The following is a 24,726-nucleotide window of genomic DNA, read 5'->3' on the forward strand; positions in this document are numbered from 1 at the left end:
CCCAGGACCAGGTGATATTTGTGCAAAATCTTCAGATGTGTCTAAGGATGAAACAGGTAATTTTCTAATTATGATGTGCAATTTCTCTCATGAAACACGATACTAGAAAATTGGAGGTAGCTAATTTGATGCCAGTTTCTAGAGTTTCAGGAGAGAGCTAGGGAACATATTGACCAAGGTACCTGCCGTCTTTACAAGCCAAACTGGCAAGAACTGTAATGCAGACCCAAGAGATGAACACACTGGGAACAAATCAACAATGTTTCTGTAAACAGAAGTAATTCTTCATAAATTCATTAGTTCTTTGAAGTATTCGACAACCCTAAGGACATGGGAAATCCAGCTGATACAGTTTAACTTCAGAAGAGATTTCACCACATGCCTTTCAAAGGCTTTTAGGGGATATAATCTGAGGGGATAAGCAGGAAGGTCCTTGCATAGATAAACAGTTAAAAGACAGAACAAAGAAGACTAGGCAAAATTACAGTGGAAAAGATTATTAATGATGAGTTTACGCAGTACAATATATTTCTAAAAGATGTGGGAAAAGGAGAATCACTGGCTGACCACATTTAGTGATGCTACTAAGGGTACTAAAGACAAAGACTGACTGAAGAACCGCAGAAGGACCCTGTGCTAATGAGTGACAGGGCAAAAAACCAGCAGATAAAATTCAATAGTGATAGGTATAAAATAATTCACCAGGAGAAAACCCAGTCCTAAGAACATTTACAGTGATGGACTCTGAGCTTATTATTACCATTCTCAAATGGTATTTTTATATCATGCCAAAGAAAATTTGGCACAATGCTAAGCAGCACTCCAAAAAAGTATATTGAATGCTCAGAATTATTTAAGAAAGAAACATAAGGGAGCTTATTATTCCACTGTATGCACCTGTGGTGTCACAGTATCTCAACTGGTATTTAAAGTTTTACTGTCCCCATTTCATAAAGGCTGTAGGGAAATTAGAAAATACACAAAGACAATAACAAGGATAATTGAAAGTATGGACCAGCTTTTATATGTGGAAAAGAGGTGGCTGAGGACAGAATATGACGTATCTATAAAACTACAGTGGGAAGGAGACGGTGAGTAGGTTTTGAATCCAGTACGATAATTAGCAGGCAGAAGCAGCAGGAAAAAACAAACAAAAGAATGCATTTCTTCTGACAGGGCACAGTTAAACTGTGAAACTTAACACAGGATGTTATGGAAGGTAGGATTTCATGAGAATTGGAAAAGTGACTGGGAGAAATAATGGAAGGAAAAAAAATCTTCTGAAGGCTATTAATATAAAGACAAAACCCTTGGGACTCCACAAACCCCAGTTCAGTGGAGTCTTGAGAGAACTCAGGGGAAGTACCACTACACACTCCTCCTTATTTTATACTGTTTTCCCAGCCCTTCTCAGCCAGGGGGAGGAAGGTATGGGACTAAATCATCTGACCCATCACCTCTGCTCCTGTGCAGTGAGGAAGAGGACAGGAATCCCTGCTCAAGCTGGCCACAAACAAATATTACTCTTGTAATACAATTAAGACTAAAATCCTCTACTAGAAAGAGTGCAGACTGCGCTAACGCAGCATCCTAGCACGGGCCAGGGGAGTACCTGCGGGGGTCACAGCAGGTAAGTGTCCTGCAGGCAGGGCTCATTTTCTTCTGTGACACCAATAGCTATTGAAATCCAGGGATATAATAGTAGGAGGGAGACAGTTTTTTAATTGTGTACCTTGTGTAACCCTTCTTGGAACACCACGTGCACAATTTAAAAAAGGCAGTTAATTAAACTGGAAAGTTTAATTGCACATACAGAGCACTGCGAAGCAGTTTTGGATGTTGTATGTTTCGCAGCTCCGTGCCTTAAATGTTCTGGGCAACAGGATGAAGTGTCTCAACTTTGCTCTGGTGTTGACCCACAGGCCACCACAGACACAGCCAGCAGCTGCATCAGTGACAATACACGGGGGAAAAGCCAGTGTAAATGCAGCCTGAGAGTGATAATTCTACTGACTGTGCATCTGTACGGCATCTCAGCTTGTTTCAATGAGCAAACTCGCTGCGTCCTCTGATAGAAACCAAACAGCCCCAGGCTCTCGCCACTGATGGACTGGTTTGGATAGCTGCTCCTCTTCTTAGTAATTACTGGGTTTGGAATTACAGCAGAGACAATAATCATTTTGGGGAAGATTGCGAACTATATAACTTTTTGAAAACACTTAACGGTCAAACTGCTCAAATAATGCTTTCCATTAAGAGTTTTCTTAGTTCAGTTGGTCTCCGTGGAGGTAAATACTTCAGTTGCATGAATGTGAAAAGTTAGTTGTCCAGTTTTTTAGGACCTATATCAGCAAGAAGCAAATACTATTTCTCTTGGTAATACAGAGCAAATGTTGCTAAACACCGAGTCATCATTAGAACTGCCTACTGATTTCCAGTAAACCACAATTAGGCAAACGAGGCACAGACATAGGAATTTCATGAACATCCTCAACTATGTAATTTGAGCTTGGGAGACTTGGCTGATAGCTATAGTAGTGTATGAAAACAGATGTTAATATAACTGTTAGAATATGAGGGTGAGTTCACAGAGCTGGTAGTGAAACCACACTACAGGTACTTTCTGCTGAGCTTGGCCCACTTTGGCTACGCTAAAATCAGACAAACCACATCAGATAAAAAGGATAGCTGATCTATTACATTTCTGTCCTTCCTTTCTTGATAGGAAGAACCCGTTCATCTTGAAGGTGGTGCAATGGATGTACACATTAAGTGGCTTAAGCAAGAATATATGAAAACTCAGAGGAACTGGAAAGAAGTGGATAACAGAATGAATGTGACAATAGAAGTACGGAGGAAGATGATCGGCAATAAGGCACCTTTAAAAGAGATTCTTAGACTATTTCCTTTCTTAAGATGCCCTTATCAGGTAATAGAGCTATTTTTAATAATGACATTGAACCCTATGTTATAGATGTGATAAAACCATAGGCATGTATTTTAGTGGATGTTTCCGATGAAGTATCCATCAATACTGTTCTCTTTAATTTAACTCATACTTTGGCTGCTAACCCCACTTTAAAAGATTCACCAGTCCTGTGTTAAACATGCCACACACACACCACCAGTGGGTTTTCTGAAGTATTTTGGTGGGACTTGATGTATTTCTTCCCTGCTTTGAAAAGAAACTAAACCACCCCCTCCAGTTTATAGTCTTATTTTACTGAGCTAGTCTTATCCTGCCTTCAAAATGTGCACCTGACGTGTTGTTTTCCATTTTGGTTTTGAGGATTGCAATAATACCAGATTTTTCTTTTTCTTTTAGCTTTTTAGGGAGTTCCAGCTTCTCACACACATGGACATTTATAAGAAAACAGTTGAGATTTTGGAGGTTTACTCAGAAAACATATTATCTTTGTATGTGGTGAGGAATAATCCAATTAACATTATGCTGCAAGAAAATCTGAAGCGTCACACAGAGGAAGACATTCTGAAATGTCAGTACAAATCTTCTGTGCTCTGAATATCAGAGTTTTGTTGTAGCTTATTGTTCTTACGTATGTAACTAAACTAGCTCTAATTTTACTGCAAAAACATTTTACACTGTCACAGCTGCTTGAAAAATATATAGTGATGGGGAAGCATTAAGAATAAAAGCTAATAAATTACTAGGAAATTCAGTCAGGTATTGAAACTTTTTTTTTTCTATTGAATAAAAAATTGCAGGTTTGATGAAGTTAGTAACTGCCTTAAAATAAGATGAGCAGAATTACATATTTCTAGATATGTAAAAGAGTGCTTATTATTTTCTAAAAATACACGCAGAAAACAAATTTTATGGTTTTGAAAGAGTCCCATCAAAAGAGACTATTTCCTTTAGAAAGGGAGGTACTGTTTCTATGGTTGAAGTCTTCATCCCAGTGAAATAACGGAAGAATTAGTTACTGCTGCCTGTGTTTCAGGTACCTCATCTCTGCAGAGACACATTACAGGAATAAGTGCCCAAACTGGTACCTCTGGTGAGCAGGTACCACGGCCACGCACAGAGGTCCAGGTACCTGGATGTGTTTGGCTCCCTGGCTGTGAGGAAGCAAGCATCTGCCGCAACTCGACTTCTTTTAGTCTGAAAAGTCTGGGAGTGCTGCTCTGCAGGGACAAAACATTGAGGGAGTCACTCATAATCTTTATTCTTCCCAAACTGCAGCTGTCGATGCCTATGCCTGAGCTTAGCTCTGTGAGAAGTGCTTCTTTGACTGTCATTTTCTATCAAACAGGCATAATGCCAGGATGTCAAATCAAAGGCGACACAGTATGAACACGTGTGTTTCCTGTAGCAGTTTCACTCCTTTTCTAACCGGGTCATTTCTTAAATAAGCAGAGTAGGTTACAATATTGGGGTTTTCTTCCTTTAAGCTTAAAAAAGCAAGTACTCAGTAGCTCATGATAGATTAAAAAGTGTCAACAAACGGCCTAATTCAGAAAGCTTTTACAGACTTTCTACTCATACCTTTGGCCTTAGAAAGCTATATATGTTGCAAGTAATTTTGTCTTTTCTTATACAATACGCCCACAAAGATTTTACCTCATACCTTAGTAAAGTTCCAAGGCCTTTACTTTCCTGCTTTTTCTTACAAACAACTTGTCCTGGCACCTTGATAACAAACGTTGGCCAACATAGGTTCCGTAAAACACACGACACCAGAAGCCTGACCTGCAAAAAAGATGCTACAGTCATCATTAGCTGAACCAGAGGGGTGGTGGGTACCACATCCCAGAAGGTCCTGCAGCACCAGCTTGTACCACAGCCTTCAAAGTGGAGTCCTCTGGCAACAAGACTCCCCAGAGACATCTGATTTCCAGGGGAGGGAGGAGTTTGGGGGCAGATGAGTTACATAGCTCCCAAACTCCGCTAGAAGCAACCCAAAGGCCTACTTACTTATTTATTTATTGTGAGAGAAATGTAATCATAATATTGAGTAGCAGAGTGTCATGAATGATTGGAATACCACTGCCCATTGCCAGCTAAGGCACCTAAACCTTCACTGTAGTACAAAATGGACTGCACAACAGTTCCACTACTGAGCTGTTAACTACTTCATAGGCTGCAACCTGCTTTTCCAGGATGATACTGCAGTGCTGGAATGCCTTCATTTGTAATTTAGTAGAAATCCTTGCCTTTGACAGATATGAAAGTGACTGCTGCATGTTTACTCCTGCCAGATGTCTTTGGAGATGACTCCAGTCTATTCGCTGCAGTGAATGAGGAGGTAGGAGACAGAGCACCAGCAGCCTTGGTCTCTCTTCCTCCTATGAGCTGCCTGGGCACATCACCTGGTGGCTCAGCTTAGTTCCTGGGAAAGGATGACATTAGCCTGCCTTTTATGTAGAAGGCAAACATTCATAGAAATACTACCTGAATTCAAAGCAGTGTTATTACGCTTCCTTACTTCTCTGACCTGTTCACCAAAGCGATGCTGTGACATCATTTGAAATATCCTTTTTTTTTTTTTTGATTTAGGTGAAGGTGGTGACACCAGTGTTGGAAGTAAAAAATCCCTTTAATGTGAATTCATGCGAGTTTGCGCTGTATGTGGAAAGAGAGGAGCTAGCCCAGCTCGACGACTGCACCATGGCCCTGGCCGCGCTGGTGGCTGCATTTCATGTGTTCGATATCCCGTGCCCAAAGAGAATCCACAGGACGCTCAGCTTCCTGGAATCCCTGGTCTTTGAGGTGAGGAGTCCAGCATCCCTCCCTGCCCAGACAAAGAAAGGGCTGGAGGCACCTGAGTATCCCAGTATCTGATGGCGTACACAGCACTCCTCTCGGGAGCATTTGACATTTTGTCAAAATAAATCCCTTTGTTGTGAAGATAAATCAGTGCCATTCTTTCTGGTGGAAGTGTATGTATATTTATAACTCCTTTACATTTAGTAATGCCCATTTTTTTATTGTACTGGCTACTTTTTTTAAAATTTGAAACATAAGCATTTTCACTATTTTAAACGGAAATTCTAGAGCAGTTTAGAGGCATTAGAGATAATAAAATTTTCTAGATTACTGCATGTGTCGTATATTATTTGTCCATATGGAGCATTTAAAAAATTCCAAGTCTTTTCACTGTCAGAATTTAAAAAACATACTCGTGTGTTAAAATGAGCACTTCGCTGCTTCAGATGCTAATACATTTAATGTTTTGAAGTGGCACAAATTAAAGATTTACTTGTTACCATCATCTCATTATATGATGAATATAATGCATGAAACATTCTTTTTTCTTTTTTTTTTTTAACATTAATCCTGAACTTGCTAAATTGGGCTTCTGAGATGAGCTCTCCAAGTAGCAAGAATGACTTACCTGGGATGCTGCCATGTGCGTTTGTTACCACAGCTTTGGCGTCGGGGGGAGAATGCCTCATTTTCTTTCTGAATTTTTTCCCCAGAGCAAATCGTCCTTCTCCACGTGGTGACTCTCCTATCTGTCCACACACAGCAGAGGCCTCTCTTCTCTTCTTCCACAGCCTCCTCCTCTCCCTAACACGCTCCTCTTAACTCCTGCATGTCTGGAAATCCCTGGAGTTACTGCCTCACAGTGCACAGCTTTGGACGAGCACCTAGTGAGGGACAGTAGCAGCAGCCAGCAAACATGACCCATTGCATTAATTAGAAATTAAAATGGCTTGTTATTAAAACACTGCATTCTACTAAAGAGCTCGGTCTCCCACCAGTTCTAAAAACGTCGGTGTAGGCAAAGCAGCGTTTGTGGTCACGACGATTCTTTCAACACTCAAACACACAGCTTTGAAGACCACAGAATTTTTGTTAAAGCCTGACTGCGCAGGGGTAACTCCAATGCAGAGGTTACAGCGGGAGACTCTGCAGGAGGAGGGGAAATTGCTGCATTTAATGGCCAGACTCTCCCACTACAGTCTTAGGATTTTTCATGTGACTCCCATGGCAATCAGGGGACAACCTTTACCTGTGTGACAGCTGGGCTACCTACAACACAACATACAAAACAATACCAACTGCCATTTTAAAGATTCAGTAGCTCTCCTGAGTGTTTTCAGTTGCTGAGTGAATTTGTTGGGTGTAGTTTTTGTAACAGAGGTGGCTACACCCTTATCACATGAGATACAAAAGGAAGGATTATGGGCATTCTCACTGTTCTAAGTGATAGCTGTATGAATAAAAAGTTGGGGTTTGTATCATTTAAGTGAGGTTTATTCTACATCTATTAAACAGTATTAATTCAAACCCACTTCTTAAACCACACAGTACTTGTATAAATAGGTATATAAAAATTCAGGGAGCTGCTAACATCCCCAAGTAATCTCTGCTGAGCAGCAAATCTCTTCATTGGTTCTCACTGTAGGCTACAGACCTGGCGCACGGGAGAGACACAGGGTGAGGGAAAATAAAACTACATGGAAGGACAGAAGGAAAGAAAACATAAGAATATGGCATTTTACTGATCTGCATGGGCAACTTCAGCTGCTACCAGTGACAAAATCGGGGTCCGTAAATGGGATTCTGATTGTGACAGCCTTAGAAGTAAGTGTTTCGGGAGAGGGCAGACAGCTGTAGCCAAGTTGCTCTTTTAAACTCATGGCCACATTGAGCTACGGTGAGGAATTAACTTCACACCACCCTTGGGAACAGACGGGTTCGTCTGAGAATCCTGGGCACACACAAATGTAACAGACAGCTCCAGTTCAGGTTTTATTTGTATTGTAGTACAGTAAGAGTGCAATTTGAATGTACAAATATTGAACAAATTGTAAAAATATTATTTATGCAATGCTATGGAACGAAATTAACAGAGCAATGCAACTTACTTCATACTGACCCTGTTTCACCTCGTATTATGGCAGGTACCAGTCACTTACATGATGGGGCACAGAAAAACTCGAAACTTGAAACCTTAAGGAACTTGAAACCTTAAGGAACTCCAGCCAAAGAACAGCCTAGCAAAATCTGTGGGAAGATGTAAAATTCTCCCAGCTCTGTGCAATGGAAACACTGTTTGTTCTCAGCTCTAAAGGCTGAGCAACTGCCCACTGCAGCACTAAGATGAGGGCTGCCAAAAACCTTGATCCAACTCTCCTGTCTCTTCCTGAAAAAGTAACATTCTGGAATAGTCCTCGGTATACAGGTAACTAGGCTTTCTCCCATTTAAAGTGCATCTGGTTTACATCTTACATATATATACCAAGTGCAACCACTTTCCCTGACAAAATTGTTATAAAAATCCTCCAAGGAAGACTACTGCCTCACCTAAGCACCTGCTGGTGGCATCTGCAGCCTGCTAATGACCCAGTGAAATGCATGCATCTTAGACCTAAGATGTGCCGATGCACCAGATGCGTTTCAGTATCCTTCTCCCCCGTGCTTTACCTTTCCCCCTATGCCTATTCATTTATAAATCAGACTTTCCAACTAGGAAGTAGTGGGTGAAATAATTCTCCCACCGTTGGGAAAACAAACTTCAGTTGAATATGAAGCCAGAGTAGCAGTCCTAGCTTTAGCACATTGTTTTTCTCATACTGGAGACTGCCATGTGCAGACATGAATGAATATATTTTCTTTTTTGCTAATATCCTTACCTCGAAATACATGTGTTTTCCTTCATGTGCTGAAGGAATGTAGCAGGCTCCCATGTAAAAGCCTGGGACTCTGTTGTGCAGCATAAATGAAAAGTCTTCCATGAAGTCAAACTTTATTTTTCAGTTGCAGCCTTCTCTATACTGGTCTTTTGGTAAAATACATTAAAGATGCTGGTGGAAAAACTCACATAACATTTTTGTAACCGTGCAAAAGTAAAAACATTCAGTTATCAAAAAAGCATTATAATTTCAACCCCAACAAGGTTTGTTTTGTTTTGTTACAAGCAAACAGACAGTTTTATAATCTGTAAAGTTATATGCTATAGCATAAAGTGTCACGTATGTAACATTAAGTGTTTCATTTTTGAACTATGGCACAAATACGTATTAGCCGTAACAGTCTCATCTGGCTACCTGTAGCCTAATTTTCGGCTAATCAGTTTTTATTTTGATAGTATGAAGTAAAAGCTTCTGAAAAGTAAAATGGGTACATGAAGTAGAATTCGAGAATTCTTAGAAAATATTAACATTCCCTTATATAATACAGCATAAATAATTAATGAAGGTTTTCTTGATGTCCAGAGAAAGTTAGGGATCCTAACCATCCATGGAGAATTAGCGCCATTAGTTTGGTAAGTAAGACTAGCTGACTTGGTTGTTACACAGTACCTTCTCAAAAGCTTGAACACTTCCCAGAAGGATTCCGAATGTGTACTGGCTCTAGCAGAATATAAATAGTCCACCAGTGCTGAACGTAAGTTTCTTCCTTTCTGAGAGTCCTTACTCAACAGTTCTACCAAGTCTTTGTGCTTTGAATAAAACATGAGCTCCAGTGGAGAAAGCTGGCTCGTACACATTTTCCATTATCTTCAAAGTTCGTTGTGTGAGTTTTTCTCTGCAGCTTTGAACATCAGGATGGAATTAAAGATTTTTAGGGCTGGTCCCAGTTTAATGCTCATTATTTTGACTATGTCTGATTGGGTCATTAGTAGAAATGCTTCTCCATCAATTTGCTGTAAAAGAAATAAACACACAAAGTTATTAATAGGTCTGACAGTGCAGCAGTATAGATGTTTCTGCAAACATGAAAAGAAAATTTCCAGCAATTTCAGACAGTGTGAGGGAATGGCTGAATACAAACACTTCCAAATGCTTTCAGGATAGCTTTGATTTCAACCTTTTAGACAAATCAGCTACTCCAAAAGAACAGGAGGATGATCTTCTTTCTGCTTGAAAACAACCCTGGCTAATTTTTAGCTAACCAGTTCTTATTTTCATACTGACAGTATAAAGTAAGAGCTATGGAAAAGCAAGATGGGTAAATGAAGTAGAACTCAACTGTAGTGCAGCACACTAATACCTTTTAACATCTTAGCTATTCCTTTTATGCACGCCTCCGTAAGAAAGCTTCTGGATTTCACTCCCAACTACGGAACTGGAACCCCCTTAAGGCCACCCCTTTCTGTTTATTAAATAGCAAATTAAAACAAAAAAAACCCAGGGGCCAGGCTACATAAAACTGCCTCTTTGACACAAACGCAACTTTTCAAAACATTGAATATTTTTTTTGCCAGCTTTGTAGTGTTGCTATTTTAATAAATGTTACAAGTGAATATTCTCCTGTAAGCAGATTGATCGCTCTGACGGCAGGAAGAGCCACGAGGCCCTCACTTCCAAGGGCTTCAATGGGGCCAACACTTCTGGTGTAAACTTCAGGTCACTTGGGTATCTGTATTAAGTTTTCAGTGTAACACAAGCAGGATGGCTAGGCCTAAGAGCCATCTGTGGTTAAACTGGGAACACTGCTTAGGCTTAAAGACACCAATTTCAGATAAAAACAGCGTAACTGAGTTTCCACAGGACTAGAAGAGAAGTTTTCTGAATCAGACAGGCTGCAAAGGAAGCCTGCAAGGTACACCCCAGCACTGTAAGTCAAGGAACACTGCGGTGAGACCAGCATCATGCAGCTACCACAATTACTTTCTACTCATTTCGTGCACAAAGCCAGACGGGGTGGACTCAGAAGTGTACCAACATGGGGTGCCCAACTTTTTTCAGCATCTTAATATAAGCAGGATGAGGGTTCATTTCCACAGCAGAAGTTTGAACTAGCACATTCTACTAGCACATTCTGAAAGACATACTGATGCCAGCCAGTCCACGCCAGTTGGCCTCACTGGGAGAGGTTTAATCTACTCCTCACAGACAAAGCCCGAGAGGCTGAATCCTAAAGAGGGGAAGTATTTTCTTACACCTCTGAGAATGAACATGTTTAAGATTCATCCATCTCTGTGACACTTCCCACCTGCTGACTTGATCAGCAATACACTAGCTTTTATTGATCTTAAATTCATTGCTGAGACGCCGTAAGTGACATACAGGATGATCTAGGCCTGCATACCTGCTGCAACTGTAAAATGCCTAACACCTAAGCAAGTGCAAAATGCCCAAAGATGCAGCCTGTCAGTCCTTTGATATGCAACCACACATTACAATCTACAGCACAGCCTGAAAACTTTTGTAATTATTCTTCACTTGAAAGGCTGCCTGACTTGGGATATTGCAGTATCAGGCTCTGCCCATTCAGGTGGTCTGGCTGGGATAAGCACCTGAACTATTCACTCTGGTAATTTGTGATCAAACAGCCTTCTTGAAACTAAGCATTAACCAGAGTAACAAACCTCTGAGCGGAAAAGAAAAAGCCAGCCCAGCTTACAAAGGCCTATTGCACCTAAAAGCTCTATCACTTCCTAATGACAACTTTGGCACAAACAATCTTCCCAGATACCTGAAATGCATGCCTGGCGGGCTCACAAAGTGAGTACACATGCTCCTTTGAACCCCATCAGAAGCCTTCAGATCTTTTAATTTTCTGCTCACTCAAATCACTTTCGTAAACTGGCTGTATCAAGAGGAAAAGCATCAAGAGCTACGTGCAATCAGACAAGATGCAAAGAGTTTTAAGAGGTGCTTATCTTGAACCACTGCTCTGCTTTATTTTAGTTATTAATATCCTGCGGAACTTACACATACTTACAAATTTCCTCAAAGCAGATTAAGAGAGAGCAGTAGTAAATCATGAAGTTCCTCCTCTTCTACCATTAGTTTTCAGTAATTTCAGTTGCAGTAACAAAGCTAGAGAAGCACGAGAGATCTGGCTGACACCTAACTAGTTCTATTTTCTTTACCTCCTTCCCACTCCATGACCTGCAAACCAAACTAATCTTCCACACATTTGCATCTGATTTTAAAAATACACTTCATCTTATTGCTTTATCTGTATATTTAATGATGACAAAATTAATCTTTCCACCAAGCTTTATACTCTGAGTCCTTTTGAATAAAATTCACCCACCTCATCTTTAAACACCTTGCCATGTTCTTCACATCCTGGTAAACTCCGTATAAATTCAGAGACCTGTCACCAAAGTATACAACAGAAGATTTAGTAAGACTGCTGTTTTCTCAAGACAGTCTTAAAGGTTGACAATCATTAAAGTCAAGTTTTTTAGCTATTGTTTTTACAGCCTCATATTAGATGTTCCACCTTCTTCTAGAAGTGCATGGAGTCATGCAGCTGGGTGCTAAGATTCACAAAATAAATCCGTGAACTAAAAGAGCACGTGCCACTCTTGTCCACGGGACATCTAAGAGTGGGATATGGCTACTCCCTCAAAATTACTCAGGTTATTCTATCCATGCAGATCCAGAACCATGAATCTTCTCTTGATTAATCACTTCTCACAAACCAAACTGGTTGCTGCCTTCTTCTTTATTCTTTACACAGAGATTAGCAAATCCTTTTTCCAGGTTCATGCTTCTTTTTTCTCTGATTAGAGGAGATGTGACCATCTCAGCTGCAGAAAACTGCCTTAGTCATAGGTACTTCTGAAAGTAAAGCAGGGACTAGACCCTGTCTGTCCAAGCATTATTACATACTTGAACAGTGATGGGGCTATAATCTTGAAATCAGGTGTCATGGCCTGACCGTATCCACACCGTTCCCCTCTGCACTATATTCTCACCCTCCAAAACAGTGTGACACATCCAAACAATGCATCAGGTCTGTGCTGACCCCTAAACCATTCCTCCAAAACATTTGTGTGAGTGCTAGATGTTATTAGTGTAGACGTTGAGCGCATGAGCTGCCATGCATTTAGCACTTTTCTTTCCCTTTTTAACCCCAGTGAATATATATGCATACATATATATTTGTCTGTATCTATACCTATCTATACAGATAGGAATAAATACTTACTGCTTCTAGAGCGGGATGGCAGCTGAACGGGCGTTTTGGGGATCTGTAACATTACGTCTGGCTGACTCTAATCCTCTGAGTACTAATGCATTACTATTAATTCATGGGCTTAAGTTAAAGCTCTGAATCAACCAAGACTTCACAGGCAGTGGCAGTGAGACAGAAGATACATGGGAAACCTACCTCATCTGTACTCCACTTAGAAACTTTACTGGCTGGGATCCCAGCTACACTTGGAAGGAGCTTGCTCTGCTGTTCCCAGCGCAAGGGTAGGCCAGGGATTTGTAACTTGGAAGACACAATAACTGGTTGAGAAAGAAGCCTCTGCGTGTTGGGTTCTTCAACATCTTCAACAACAAGAAGCAACAAACATGCGTTAAATCCCTCAGTCAGTGATAAGCATCAGTCACAGTAAAAGCACGCTCATTTCTATTGATGTATATGGGCCTCCATACACAAGCTGTACAGTTTTTCTTAACACCAGAATTAAAGGAGTATCATGACTGTTCTTCCACGAGTATGACTGTGATTACACTGGCTCTATATAAATGTAACTACTCTTACACGGAAAAAGTCTCTTCCAACACAACACAATTCTATGCCAACATAACTGCTGGCACACCACACTATAGGTCAAATAATTTTAAATATTTTGATACAATAAATCCCGCCCACATTTAATAGTTTTACAGTAGTACAAGAACTAATTTAACTCCAGGGCTGAGCTGTTTTAACTTCATCAAAAGCAGCACTGCACTGCTACAGAATTCCAAGTGAATCAGTTGTACAGTTCCAGCCCACACAACATTTATGCCTCATCCATGACAAAATGTTTTTCAGTTCTTCTGAGGAAAAACCACAAATGTCTGCAAATTCCCTGGTCTTACTTTAATTGAATGTTTTGTTTGGAAAATAACATTTAACTCCTCCGTGCTGCTATGGGTTTTTTTACAAGGTCATTTGCCTTTTTATCTCCCTTATCCATAATGGAAGGAATGAGCTCCCATCCCACCAGCCTCAAAGGTAATGTACCGGTGGGAGGGTGGCTTCAGCCACATGCTGCTGTGGCTGCTGCTGTCTGCAGAGCAGCAGCAGTTGCAGATGTGTGTAGGAGGGAAGAGCGAAGAGGCATGCCGTGAATGATGTCAAACTGCATAAGACATTCACGTTCATTTAGATCCATTGCAAATGCAAAAGCAACACGCCTGTTATGAACCCAGGCCTGAATGCTTCACAATTGCCAAGTAAAACTGTAGAAAAACTTCTGGAATTCAATTCTGAATGAAAGAGCCAACAAAGAACCTATGCCTAACATTCCTCACTAACATGGCTTCATGCAATCACTGACAAATCCTTGTGCTATTTTTGTTTAGATCGCTCACTTCTATTACAGCTCCATTCTATTTCCATTTTTGGGAAGTTGCTATTATTCACAGTTCTTCCTACCCTTACTGTTCTAGTTTTCATACATTTGTGCCCAACAACTAGGGCACAAATTCCTATTATAGATTTTTCTTGCCAGCACAGTGGGATGGTCTAGAATATATAATGTGGCCAGTATAGGATATGATTACATTTGCTTGTGTTGCTTTGCTCCTCCAGCTTAAATTTTTGTTACTTTCAAGACTTATCCTCATTTTGTATCAACGTCCATTATTCAGAAGTTCACTCTTAAGCCATTTAGTCAGTGTTGTCAGCCCAGTGATTGAATTTTTAAATAGAGTCCTTAATTTTTTTCCTAATATCATACTCTTTCTTTTGGAAGTGAGTTCCCTGAATGTCTGTTTACACTTCACTGTTGTTCTTCAAATGTTCCTTAGAGCTTCTACTACTACTAAAAATCTCAGTGAGAAAGAAAAGAGTCTCGTAAGACAGCAAGCATGCTGAATGTAAAGCCTATTTTACTGAATAATATATTTCTCATTGTTCCTTGGAATCCCTTCCCCAGCCTTATCTCCTGATTTTTTCTTTCTAAAAAAGGTCTTCTAAGAGTTGAAAATCTAAGGATTTAGCTATTTTTTTGTTTTCCATTCACAAAACATGTAATACATTGATACTATAAAATAAACAGCATACGACAATACTGTGTGCAGAAAATTTCAAGCAAATTGCACTCAATTTTTGCATGTGTTTAAACATATGTATACGTAAGACCATATAGGTACATGCATAGAGAGTAGCAGCAATGACAGCTAAGGCTACCTATCTATCCCATATGTCTCCATTTTCAATAGTTTACAGGTGTGTCAAATCCTAACAGTTCCAGATGAAAAAAAATCTGTGCTGGGCATGGGTCCATGCTGTGTTTTTTTGTAAAACTTCAAGCAAACACAGGTGAGATGGTTATGAATGCAGTTACCAGGAAATAAGTTCACTAACGTGACACTGCATAATGCTAAATAGAGCAATAAGCACAGGTACCTGCAGTCACAATTCACTAAAGTCTGCACAACTGCAATTATTTTAGCTTGAGCTTTCCTTGACTAGGATAGCAAGAACTCATTGATCCCTTTTCATCCTAAAGATTAAGTATTATGGCACATTTAAGCAACAATGGCACAAAATTACCTGTATAAAAAGGAGGTAAAAAGGATAACTTTGTTAAACAATAACGTAAGACAGTGTTCTAGTTTTATAAGTCTAATTATGCACGACCCTACACAGAAATGCATCCTGTATGCAGAGCTTGTTAGTGGAACTTTATTGAGATAGTCAATTCTGCCAAACTCAAAATGCTTCACAAAATCAGGTCAGTATTCTTAGAATAAAAAAAGAACGGCAGGCAATTTAAAACGCTTCAAACTATTTGATTTTAAATTTTTCATATTGTGTCATATAATTTAAAGTCAACATCGAAACTGTATGTTTCCATTCTGATGAAACAAAATACTTCAAATGACCAAAACCTCTCTTTCTTTCATCTGCTATGGAGAGATTCTTCTTTTAATGCTTCATTTTCTCCAGAATTCTAAACTACATCATGTTTCAAAACACCATAACAATCTGGATTTTTTACATCTTTTGCACAGCTCTCATAATAGAGGGAATCTTTCATACTTCGCATGCTCTTCAGAGTGCCTCTTAGATCTATCTGAAAAGCGCTACAGACAAATGATGTTTTAAGATAAAAGAAATATATCAGAGGTTAATAATTAAAAATTAAACACTACCTTATCTTTACACAATGCTCTACTCATCTCAAAGAATTTCCTGGGTTTTACAAGGATGAGCTCACTTAAAAGGTAACAAAGGTAGACCTTAAAGAACCATATTTACCCAAGTCTCAAGATTTTTGACAAAAGCCTTACAAATTTGTGTTGCACAACAAACTGCTGAAGGAAAAAAACATTTAAGAAACTAAATTATGAAATTAAGACATTTAGCTTCTCACTGAACTTGCACGAGTTAAAAAATTTGTTGCAGCAAAAGCTGTACTGAAACAATGCACTGACTGACTCAGTCCAGTAACTAGCCCAACACACTAAGTTTCACACACGCAAAATAATCATCAAATACAAGACTGTGACATTCTGGATTTGTGCTGTCTTCTGTCTAAACACTGAGGATAGAAATGAACAGCTACCTCAATCTGTCCAACTACATCAGTGAACAGTCAAGAGTTTTGACACAGCAGTACACACAACCACACAGAATCACTGAACCAAAGAAAAGCCCATGTTGGAAGGGACCTTTGGAGACCATATGATGCAACCTTCTGTTAAGAGCAGGGCATTAGACTAAGTTATCTAGGGCACTGTCAAGCCAAGTCCCAAATATTTCCAGCAAGAGCGATTCCACCTCTTTTCTGGGAGGCCTATTCCTACTGTTCTCATGGTGAGAAGTTTCTTCCTCACATTCAGACAGAATTTCCCTTGAAGCGACTTGTGTCCATTCCTTTTTTTTCCCCACCACTGTGCATCCTGGAGGAGAGGGGTACCTCCATCTTCTCTATAACTACCTTTTTGTTACTTGAGGACTGTGACTAGATTCTTCCAAACCTTCCCTTCCCAAATTCCTTCAACCTTTCTTCGTATGTCAAGTCCTTCATCTTGGTGGCCCTCCACTGGACTGTCTCCAGTTTTTAAGTGAAGTGAAAATTTTAGCAATCCCTCTGTAACACTCACGAAAAAGAAGGCGCCCGTTCTGCATATGGGCTGCTGGAAACTATCAGACTGCACAACAGATTGAGGTTGGGTTGAGTAAGTCACATAAACTTTGCATTATGCCTGTAACGTGTAAATGCTTTAACTTTCTTTCAATACACTTTTGAAGCAATAATCGAACGTTATACCTTCACAACTCAACTGGTTTAATTACCTATTTTTAAAAGTCAGTGGAAAAATGTTCTTGAAATTAAACTTTTTATACCAGTATTCATTTTGCACTCATCTTTACAACTGCGATAAAGTTCTTGGCAAAGCCTTTGATGATTACAAGATAAAGAAATACAGTGTTAAAAGTGTTGCTGTCAAGAAATTTTTGGACACCAATAGTGAATGTGGAAAATAAGTTGCAAAGCAGTTTCATGAAGAGTTTCAAGGAATATCACATTCCTTTAGTTCTGCAGATTTTAATACGAAACAAATGAAGTACTGCCAATTTACCTTTAATTTCATTTGAAATGAGCAGCTTATTTTCTGTCTCCTCTTCTTCACACTCTTTGTTCTTTATGGAGTCCTTTGTTTGTAGTACTCCACTGAGGAAAATAAGATGTTCATTTTTTATTAATACATCATAAAAATCACTAAGCATGATGACATCTCTTGCTAACAATGCTATTAACACACCAGGATTCCCACACAAATGATGTTGTATCATCATAAAATAAAAAAAGAGAGGATCTAATTTCTGACTTACACAGATGGCATGAGTATTGACATGAATTTTGCAATGAAGGCTCAAGAGTAGTCTACACTAAGATTACGTAAATCACACCAACACACTCAACTTCATAACTGAAACCGGAAAAATATACAAATCCAGGGCAGAAGATGGGAAAAGCGAAGAATACATATATAGCTGCATCTTCTACAAAGCCTCACTGGTTACCCAGGTTATTTTCAGGAGCTGTCTGAAACATCACCTACTCCTTTTTCTCTTCCCAACCTTCATCTCCACCCCACCCCAAATCCTGTACTATACCTGTGCAGCCATTAATGATCCCACTGAAAATATCTGTATTCTTTTGTTACTGTTTTTGCTTTACTTCTTATCCAGCAAAAAGAGCCACTCTTTGCCTGCTGACCGCGGCTGCTCCCTCAGCTTTGCCAGTGCAAACATTTGCAAAGAGGGGATGCCTTCCCCCTCTTGAGAAAAATGGGGCAAGAGAGGTGGAGCAACAGAACTTCTCAAAGGGGGGTGGGTGCATTTGCATCTTAAAGTCAGCCCCTGGGAAGTTGCTTTTTAAACTCTGCCTTCAGAAGGTACTTCCAGCCTGGTTTCTTCCAGAAATGAAGCCTGTATGAACTTGCTGACATTATGTCTATATTTATTTCCTTCTGCTTTAAAGAACATGAGAATACTTTGGCCAGTTCTTGCTAAACCATCACAGATGCAGAGCTCTCAGAGATACTAAGTACATAATGAACATTTTGTAAAATTAGGCACCAGACAGAATGATTTAAAAGTCAAGACTACAAAAAAGCCCACTACATGAACTCATGCTTTACTATCTACCAGAGAAGCAGGCAACAAGAACCCCTTTACAAACGTCCCAAACACAGATAAAAAGCCAACCTAGAGCCACCACCTTGTTAGGCATCAATATTTGCTAACCTCAAAACACAAATACAAAGAGAAACAGACCTGTTTAATTCAATTGTTTACATTTGTACTATTAAATATGATTTATATATTTAATAATATTTAATACATGTAAGCATTTGGGAATAAATCAGCTAGGAGCTGCAGGTTCACTGACATCAAGAGAAATATATTTAACACACTATTAATGGTACAAAATGAACAGAACAAATCAGAAAATCCAGCTTTTGTAGTATGGGAGGACACAAATAATAATGGTATGACAAGCAGTGCCAGTGGAATGCATTCAGCAGGCATGCCTTCTTGTGCCACAAAGGACTTCTCCACAGTATCTTCCTCAGAAATACCACCTGCCTTTATTTACTTAAAAATTATTTTCCTAACATCCACAAACACAGAAAACTTCTAAAGTAAGATGCTACAAAAGTAGTGCAATTAATTCCAAAGCCAAAGTAAATGAATACTGTAATTCAGCACAAAGGAGATCACCAAAACCTGTGAGGAAACATGGATCTTCCTGTTTTCTTGAGGACAATTTTCATAGCAACATACAGCCATAAATATTATCTCACTAGTTAAATACAAGTTAGTATAATGAATTGAAGGTTTTGTGGAAGGGGTTGCAAGATAAATTGACTTTTCTTTAAAGAGGTAGTACCATTTGACTCCCGAGCATGACTATTCAGACTATTCACCTTCCTTAATTGTAAATATTTCCAGAATGGAAATCCTCTTACAGTGAATTTTTTTTGCTACTCTGAAGATAGTGTAAAGATGCTGCAGGCACCTCAGGAACATTCCAGAGGGACAGACTGCAGTTTTTACACACATATTTTTGCAAACCAAATTTTTCTAGTATACTTGTTTGTATTCACAGATACCTCTTGCTGGCTAAAAAAATAAAAAAAAAACAAAAAGAAAAGGAGTACATGGAACTGGAAATTAGCTAAGCACCACTTAGATTTAACACAACAAAATAAATCTCATGTTTGGCTTCATATTTGCTTGGTTCCTCAATCAAGTACTTCTATGAAACAGAAGATTACCTGCAATATGAAGGTATACAAAACTGTACTGAACTCAAACACAATTAAATCCACACTATGAGCTCAGCAGCTAAAGAGCACACAAGTATACATATCTATGTCTTCAATTATGCATGTGTACTTTGAATACACATCTGAAAAGATCCACTGGGTATTGCAATAACCAGACGCTCAATATTTTATAAGTCTAGCAGTTCACATGTACCTAATGTTGCGAACACTATTTTTCATGCCTTTTTCAAAGGAAGTTTATTCAACTAAAGCCCTCTCTGACTATGCTGGATACATAAAGAATGTGGAAAGATAGATGATAAAATGCAGACAGTGATCAGTGTATTCACACAGTTCAAATACAAACTGAAAAGCCTCTGGCTAGTTCAAAGCTGGCACAAGGCTGTTATGGTCTGAATGGAAACGACTCAATACAGTGAACAGATAGCACATGTATCTGTTATTTTAGGTCTTCATAAAGATAATATTCATACATATACAGTAAAATATTTGTACACAGAGGCAGGGAAGAAGGATCTCAACTTCCAATAATTTCTCTGTCTTGTAGTATTTTTCCTCTCCTCTCTGACACGCATTTCTTATTTCTAAAATACATTGTGACACTCCCTTCCCCCCTATTTCTAATATAAAGACAGCTGAAGAACTTCCACATCCTTCTCCACTGCTTCCAAGAGTTCCATGGACAAATCACTGTACTGCACTGCCGGTAAACTGCATTTTAAACTGATCATCTCCAAACAAGTCATACATTGAAAGGAACTGATAGTTACCCAGGTGCCTTCTTTTCTTTCGTATCACATAACAGGGGCTTCTTGCAAGGAGATTTACTTTCTGCATCTTCCTCTTTAGCTGCTTCTGGTACAGTTTTCCCAGATGATCGATTGTGAGATGAAGATTTCATACCTACATGACCAGGGCTGGGGCATTTTCTGTCACTGTTTAAAACAAATTAACAAAATGTTTAAAACCAAGAGCACCTGAGTTGTTGCTTAACTTATTTTCTCTATGGGTAAAGAATCATCAGTGTAATTGAAGAAATACAAGTTTTTTTTTGTGTTTTAAGAAGTTACTTGCCACCAACAAAATTGTATACCTAGGATTTTCAGAAGTCTCCTTCTCGTGAAATCAAAGGTAAAACGTTTTGGCAATTTAACAGGAATAGAATTTGCCTACTGTTATTTTTGATAATAAGCTACCCACTTCAAATATCTGTAACACCAGAAAACTATGAGGTATAATTTTCCTCCTACCCCTTCTCTCCCTTCCATGATATACCGCTAAACAATCAGGACCCATTCAAAATGTTATGCGGTCTCTTAATTGGGACAATGAAAAAAGTAGCACTTGACACTGTCCCTGCCACAAAAAACACTGTTCAAACTGTTACCAGCTTCACTGGGACGCTACCCAGGTACCTGTCAGAGGGTAACTAAGTCACTTCAGATTTCTAGAACCCTACGCTTATAAGAACAGTTGAACCAGGCAGCGCTCTTTGACAGCTGAATACTTTGGTTTTTAAAGTATGAAGCTGAAACTGTCCCTGAGAATGTCATTTAAAATACCATCTATTGAAAATACGTGGTCATTACAGCAGGAAATGGAAATCTTCTCTACGAACATTCACACTTTCACATTTACATTAATGTAGCCCTTGAAAAGAATGGGAAGCCTCTCTTCTTTTCCTTTCCTTCTTAAAATCTCTATGCACCCCCACAGTCCAAAATATGCACAGGAGTCAGTGTCCACAATTTCTGATAGATAATCATCATCCTGGTACCACATCCCTTTTCTTTTTTTCCCAATGGCTCCTGCTAGAAGTTTCAGCTACAGATTTCAGAATCGTTCTTGCAAAACTCACCCCCAGTAATTTGATTCCCCACTCCCACAATAACAACAGAATTGATAGTGGCTATTCTTGAAAGAGCAACACTAATTTACAGTCACGTCAATAAGGCCACCCCAGCAAACAAAAGAAACACAAATAAATAACTTTCTTAAGTGAAACCAACTGGCAATTTTAAATTCCAATTAACCACTTAGTAGTCTAGATAGTTACACTGAAGATGAAACCGAACTCCTGTTAAATCACACATAGTAAAATCAGTATCAGTCTTTGACAGCCCAGTGACCTTTTCGATAAGCACTGATGAAACCATTTCTTCGCTGTAAATGAAAACGTAGATTAACAGGCAAGCCTTTCTGAAACCATCCGGCCATTACACAGCTACAAATCATGTTGCAGAACACTGAAATAAAGTACTGCTGTTAGTCACGGACGTTGCTTCAATTGTAATTACTTGATTACAGGAGAGGTGGATCTTTCACTTGATTCTACTTTTCGGTTTCTGGGGACAGGACTGGCCGCAGGCATCTCCCCACTCAACCGGTCAGGTAAGAGGCTTTCTTTGTTCAAGTTCATCTCTGAGTACGGGCAGCTGACCGCGCTAGAAGTTGAAGAAGAGAAATGCCTCCTTATTCTCAGACACTTACTGACTTCATTCAGTTCAAATGAAAAGACATCAGAGACCAGTTTTCTAGAAGCAGATGCAATCAATTAATATCAAGATTAGAAAAAAAAAATGCAGTAAGTAGTCGTACTTTAAAATGTTAGTAAGTCCACTGATTAAAAACCTCAACCTGAATGTTTTTCCCATTTCCTTTTGGCAGCAACTTACGTAACACAAATTGTATTACTTTATATTAAAGCATACATTCTTGAAAATTGCTTGACGAATGTTTAGCCTGCTTTCTCATGCCTTTAATAGTATTTTATACATAATATACAGGATGCCTCTGACCATACTCACCTCTCTCCAAACAAAATCATATTCCCATGGTTATTCCTACTATGTAATATCCACACAGATGCTGCATTGCAAGGGCACAGTATGAGGAATGGCGCACATCCTCCGACTGCAGCAAATGCCATTTTGTGATACAGGCTTGTGATGTACTTTTCCTATCATTCAGTGCTCCCTATTTCACCTCACTCCAGCTAGAGACAGAATTTGACACCGTGCTTTGACAATGACTTGTAAATATGACTCTAACAAACGTGAAAGTCATACCTCCCACAAAAGGTAGGAAAGGGAAGAACAGCAACAGAAAACACACCGGGCTGAACTAGGATTTTGTCTTTAGAAGAATGCAATGCAAAGTTCAACTGATTGGTCAGGCTACATACTCACACTTCACAGATAATATCCCAAATTATGAAAGGTGTATATATATGCCACAACAGTGAATAACAACATGCTCAGTCTTCAAATCTCTATGTAAGATACAGGAGAGGCTGTACTAAACGTAATGCTCTATTTGTGGTTCATAAGCCATGATACTAACTATGATCTAAAACTACATCTTCCTACTTACCTGCATTATTACAAGGACCTCTACAATGGTAAAATGTAAAAACCCCATGTCCTGGGACTTCGTTTATTCTTTTCAAGAATGTAACTATCTGCCTTTCCATAAACCACTGCAATGTTGTATTTGTTTCACTGATTGTTACATGCATGATTTCCAAACAGAACTGTCTAATATAAACAAGTCTACCTTGCCAGCAGTACGCCCTGCCACCTCCAAATTCCAAAAACCAAACAGAAAAACAACAGATTTGATTATCATGTTCGTTTTACAAAGTACAGAATAAAAAAAAAGACTTTTATTCAAAATGTGCCATACATTCTCCTTTGCCTTTACCGATGAAGCTTTGGATTCACAGTGTGTATGAATCAACTTCTATCACGAGATTGGACTACTATTAGTAATCTAATTTTGGTCTGACCAACATAAACAAAAAGTTGGTGGAAATTTACATTTCTCTCAGCAGTAGCATAAAAGGAGAAAATCCCTTAAGGCCACACAGGCCAAGTCAGTCACTCCTTGCTGGGGTTATCGACACAGAAGTCCAAGGGCATGCCTGACTTTATCAGTTGGTCCATTTGAAAACAAGCCAGTATCAACATTTTCTCTTTTTTTAATCCTTGTATAGCTGTGCTGAACTTGAATTATGGAGGAAAAATGCGATTTCTGCTTTTCTAATCAAGATGAGACCCCTGCTTAAGGCCATTCCAAACAGATGGTGTTCCACAACAGCCTGTACAGTGTTTTCAAGGGACAGACAGCCATCCTTCCCCACAGGGTCTACACAGAACAGTTATCTTTGCTGCCCTCTGAGGAACTGGGTGGTAGTCCCAGGCACTGAAGTTTTTTGCCATGAGAACCCTCATACCAGAAGTTTACATTGCAGAACAAGATATAGCCAAATGGGTGGCTGGACTCTAAAGCACTACACTTGAAATAGGGTATTTTTTTGTTAATGAAAGTGTTTTAAAGATACAGGACAGAATACACACAGAAAAATTTAACTTGGAGCATTTAAGTTTTATTTCTAATTTCTCTTAAGCAGCATTTGGCATTTTATTTTAGATATATTTATATACCTCTACTTACATTTATTTTTCAACCTACTGGTTTTGTCTGTCTTACGACTAGTCTCTGCCAGATGTCTTAAAAGAACAAAAAAACATGAACTGAAAGATGGGGAAGAAAAGAGGAATGCTAGGAAAGAGGAGAAGTTGTTTTATATTCTCAAGTCTTTATATTGCTGCATCTATCACAATGATGTCTTTTTTTCCCCTTTCAAATGAACTAGAAGATGAAAGATACAGGCTTCTATTCAGAAAAAGGTTTTAAGGAGCCAATGCTAGTGGGATTTAAGTTCTTGCTGTGACAAACTCATACCACTGTGATGAAATACAGTTATCAGAAACTTAGGAATATATTGGTTAATCTCAGTTCTGCCATCGCTGTAAGGCAAAGAATGTAATCTTCTTTTGGCTTCCTATGGTCACAGCGGTGTTTTGAGGCTTAGTGTTTTTAAGCAGTTAAGAGAGTTGTCTCAAGGAAACACTAAACACCACCAATGTGGTATCTACCTTCAGTTGTGTACTATTAAACAAGCCTTACCCTACAATGAAATCTGACAATACAACTTCATCTTCAGCAGGTCGTCCGTTTACCAACACCATTAATATGTTT

The 24,726-nt window shown here is 39.1% G+C and overlaps 2 protein-coding genes across 9 annotated transcripts in view; one reads left to right on the top strand and one right to left on the bottom strand.

Annotated features, from left to right (window-relative positions):
- SAMD3 (sterile alpha motif domain containing 3) overlaps nucleotides 1-7,834 on the top strand; it is a 46,665-nt gene extending 38,831 nt beyond the window's left edge. The window contains exons 9-13 of one of the 5 annotated variants that reach the window (XM_074580742.1): nucleotides 2,726-2,929; nucleotides 3,326-3,497; nucleotides 5,185-5,267; nucleotides 5,519-5,731; nucleotides 6,442-7,212. In XM_074580742.1, coding sequence (XP_074436843.1) covers nucleotides 2,726-2,929; nucleotides 3,326-3,497; nucleotides 5,185-5,267; nucleotides 5,519-5,731; nucleotides 6,442-6,468 — 699 coding nt within the window. In that variant the 3' untranslated portion in view covers nucleotides 6,469-7,212. Of the gene's footprint in view, nucleotides 1-2,725; nucleotides 2,930-3,325; nucleotides 3,498-5,184; nucleotides 5,268-5,518; nucleotides 6,270-6,441 lie in introns of those variants that run through there. The other 4 variants (XR_012586228.1, XM_074580741.1, XM_074580743.1 and 1 more) reach the window with 4 other exon arrangements.
- L3MBTL3 (L3MBTL histone methyl-lysine binding protein 3) overlaps nucleotides 7,697-24,726 on the bottom strand; it is an 81,357-nt gene continuing 64,327 nt past the window's right edge. For all 4 annotated transcript variants that reach the window (XM_074580738.1, XM_074580737.1, XM_074580739.1 and 1 more), the window contains exons 17-22: nucleotides 21,981-22,127; nucleotides 20,454-20,618; nucleotides 17,467-17,558; nucleotides 13,046-13,209; nucleotides 11,960-12,022; nucleotides 7,697-9,617 (exon numbers count right to left, since the gene is read on the bottom strand). In XM_074580738.1, coding sequence (XP_074436839.1) covers nucleotides 9,474-9,617; nucleotides 11,960-12,022; nucleotides 13,046-13,209; nucleotides 17,467-17,558; nucleotides 20,454-20,618; nucleotides 21,981-22,127 — 775 coding nt within the window. In that variant the 3' untranslated portion in view covers nucleotides 7,697-9,473. The remainder of the gene's footprint in view (nucleotides 9,618-11,959; nucleotides 12,023-13,045; nucleotides 13,210-17,466; nucleotides 17,559-20,453; nucleotides 20,619-21,980; nucleotides 22,128-24,726) is intronic.

This window comes from Larus michahellis, chromosome 3 (genome assembly GCF_964199755.1).
Source record: "Larus michahellis chromosome 3, bLarMic1.1, whole genome shotgun sequence".
Lineage (NCBI taxonomy): Eukaryota > Metazoa > Chordata > Aves > Charadriiformes > Laridae > Larus > Larus michahellis.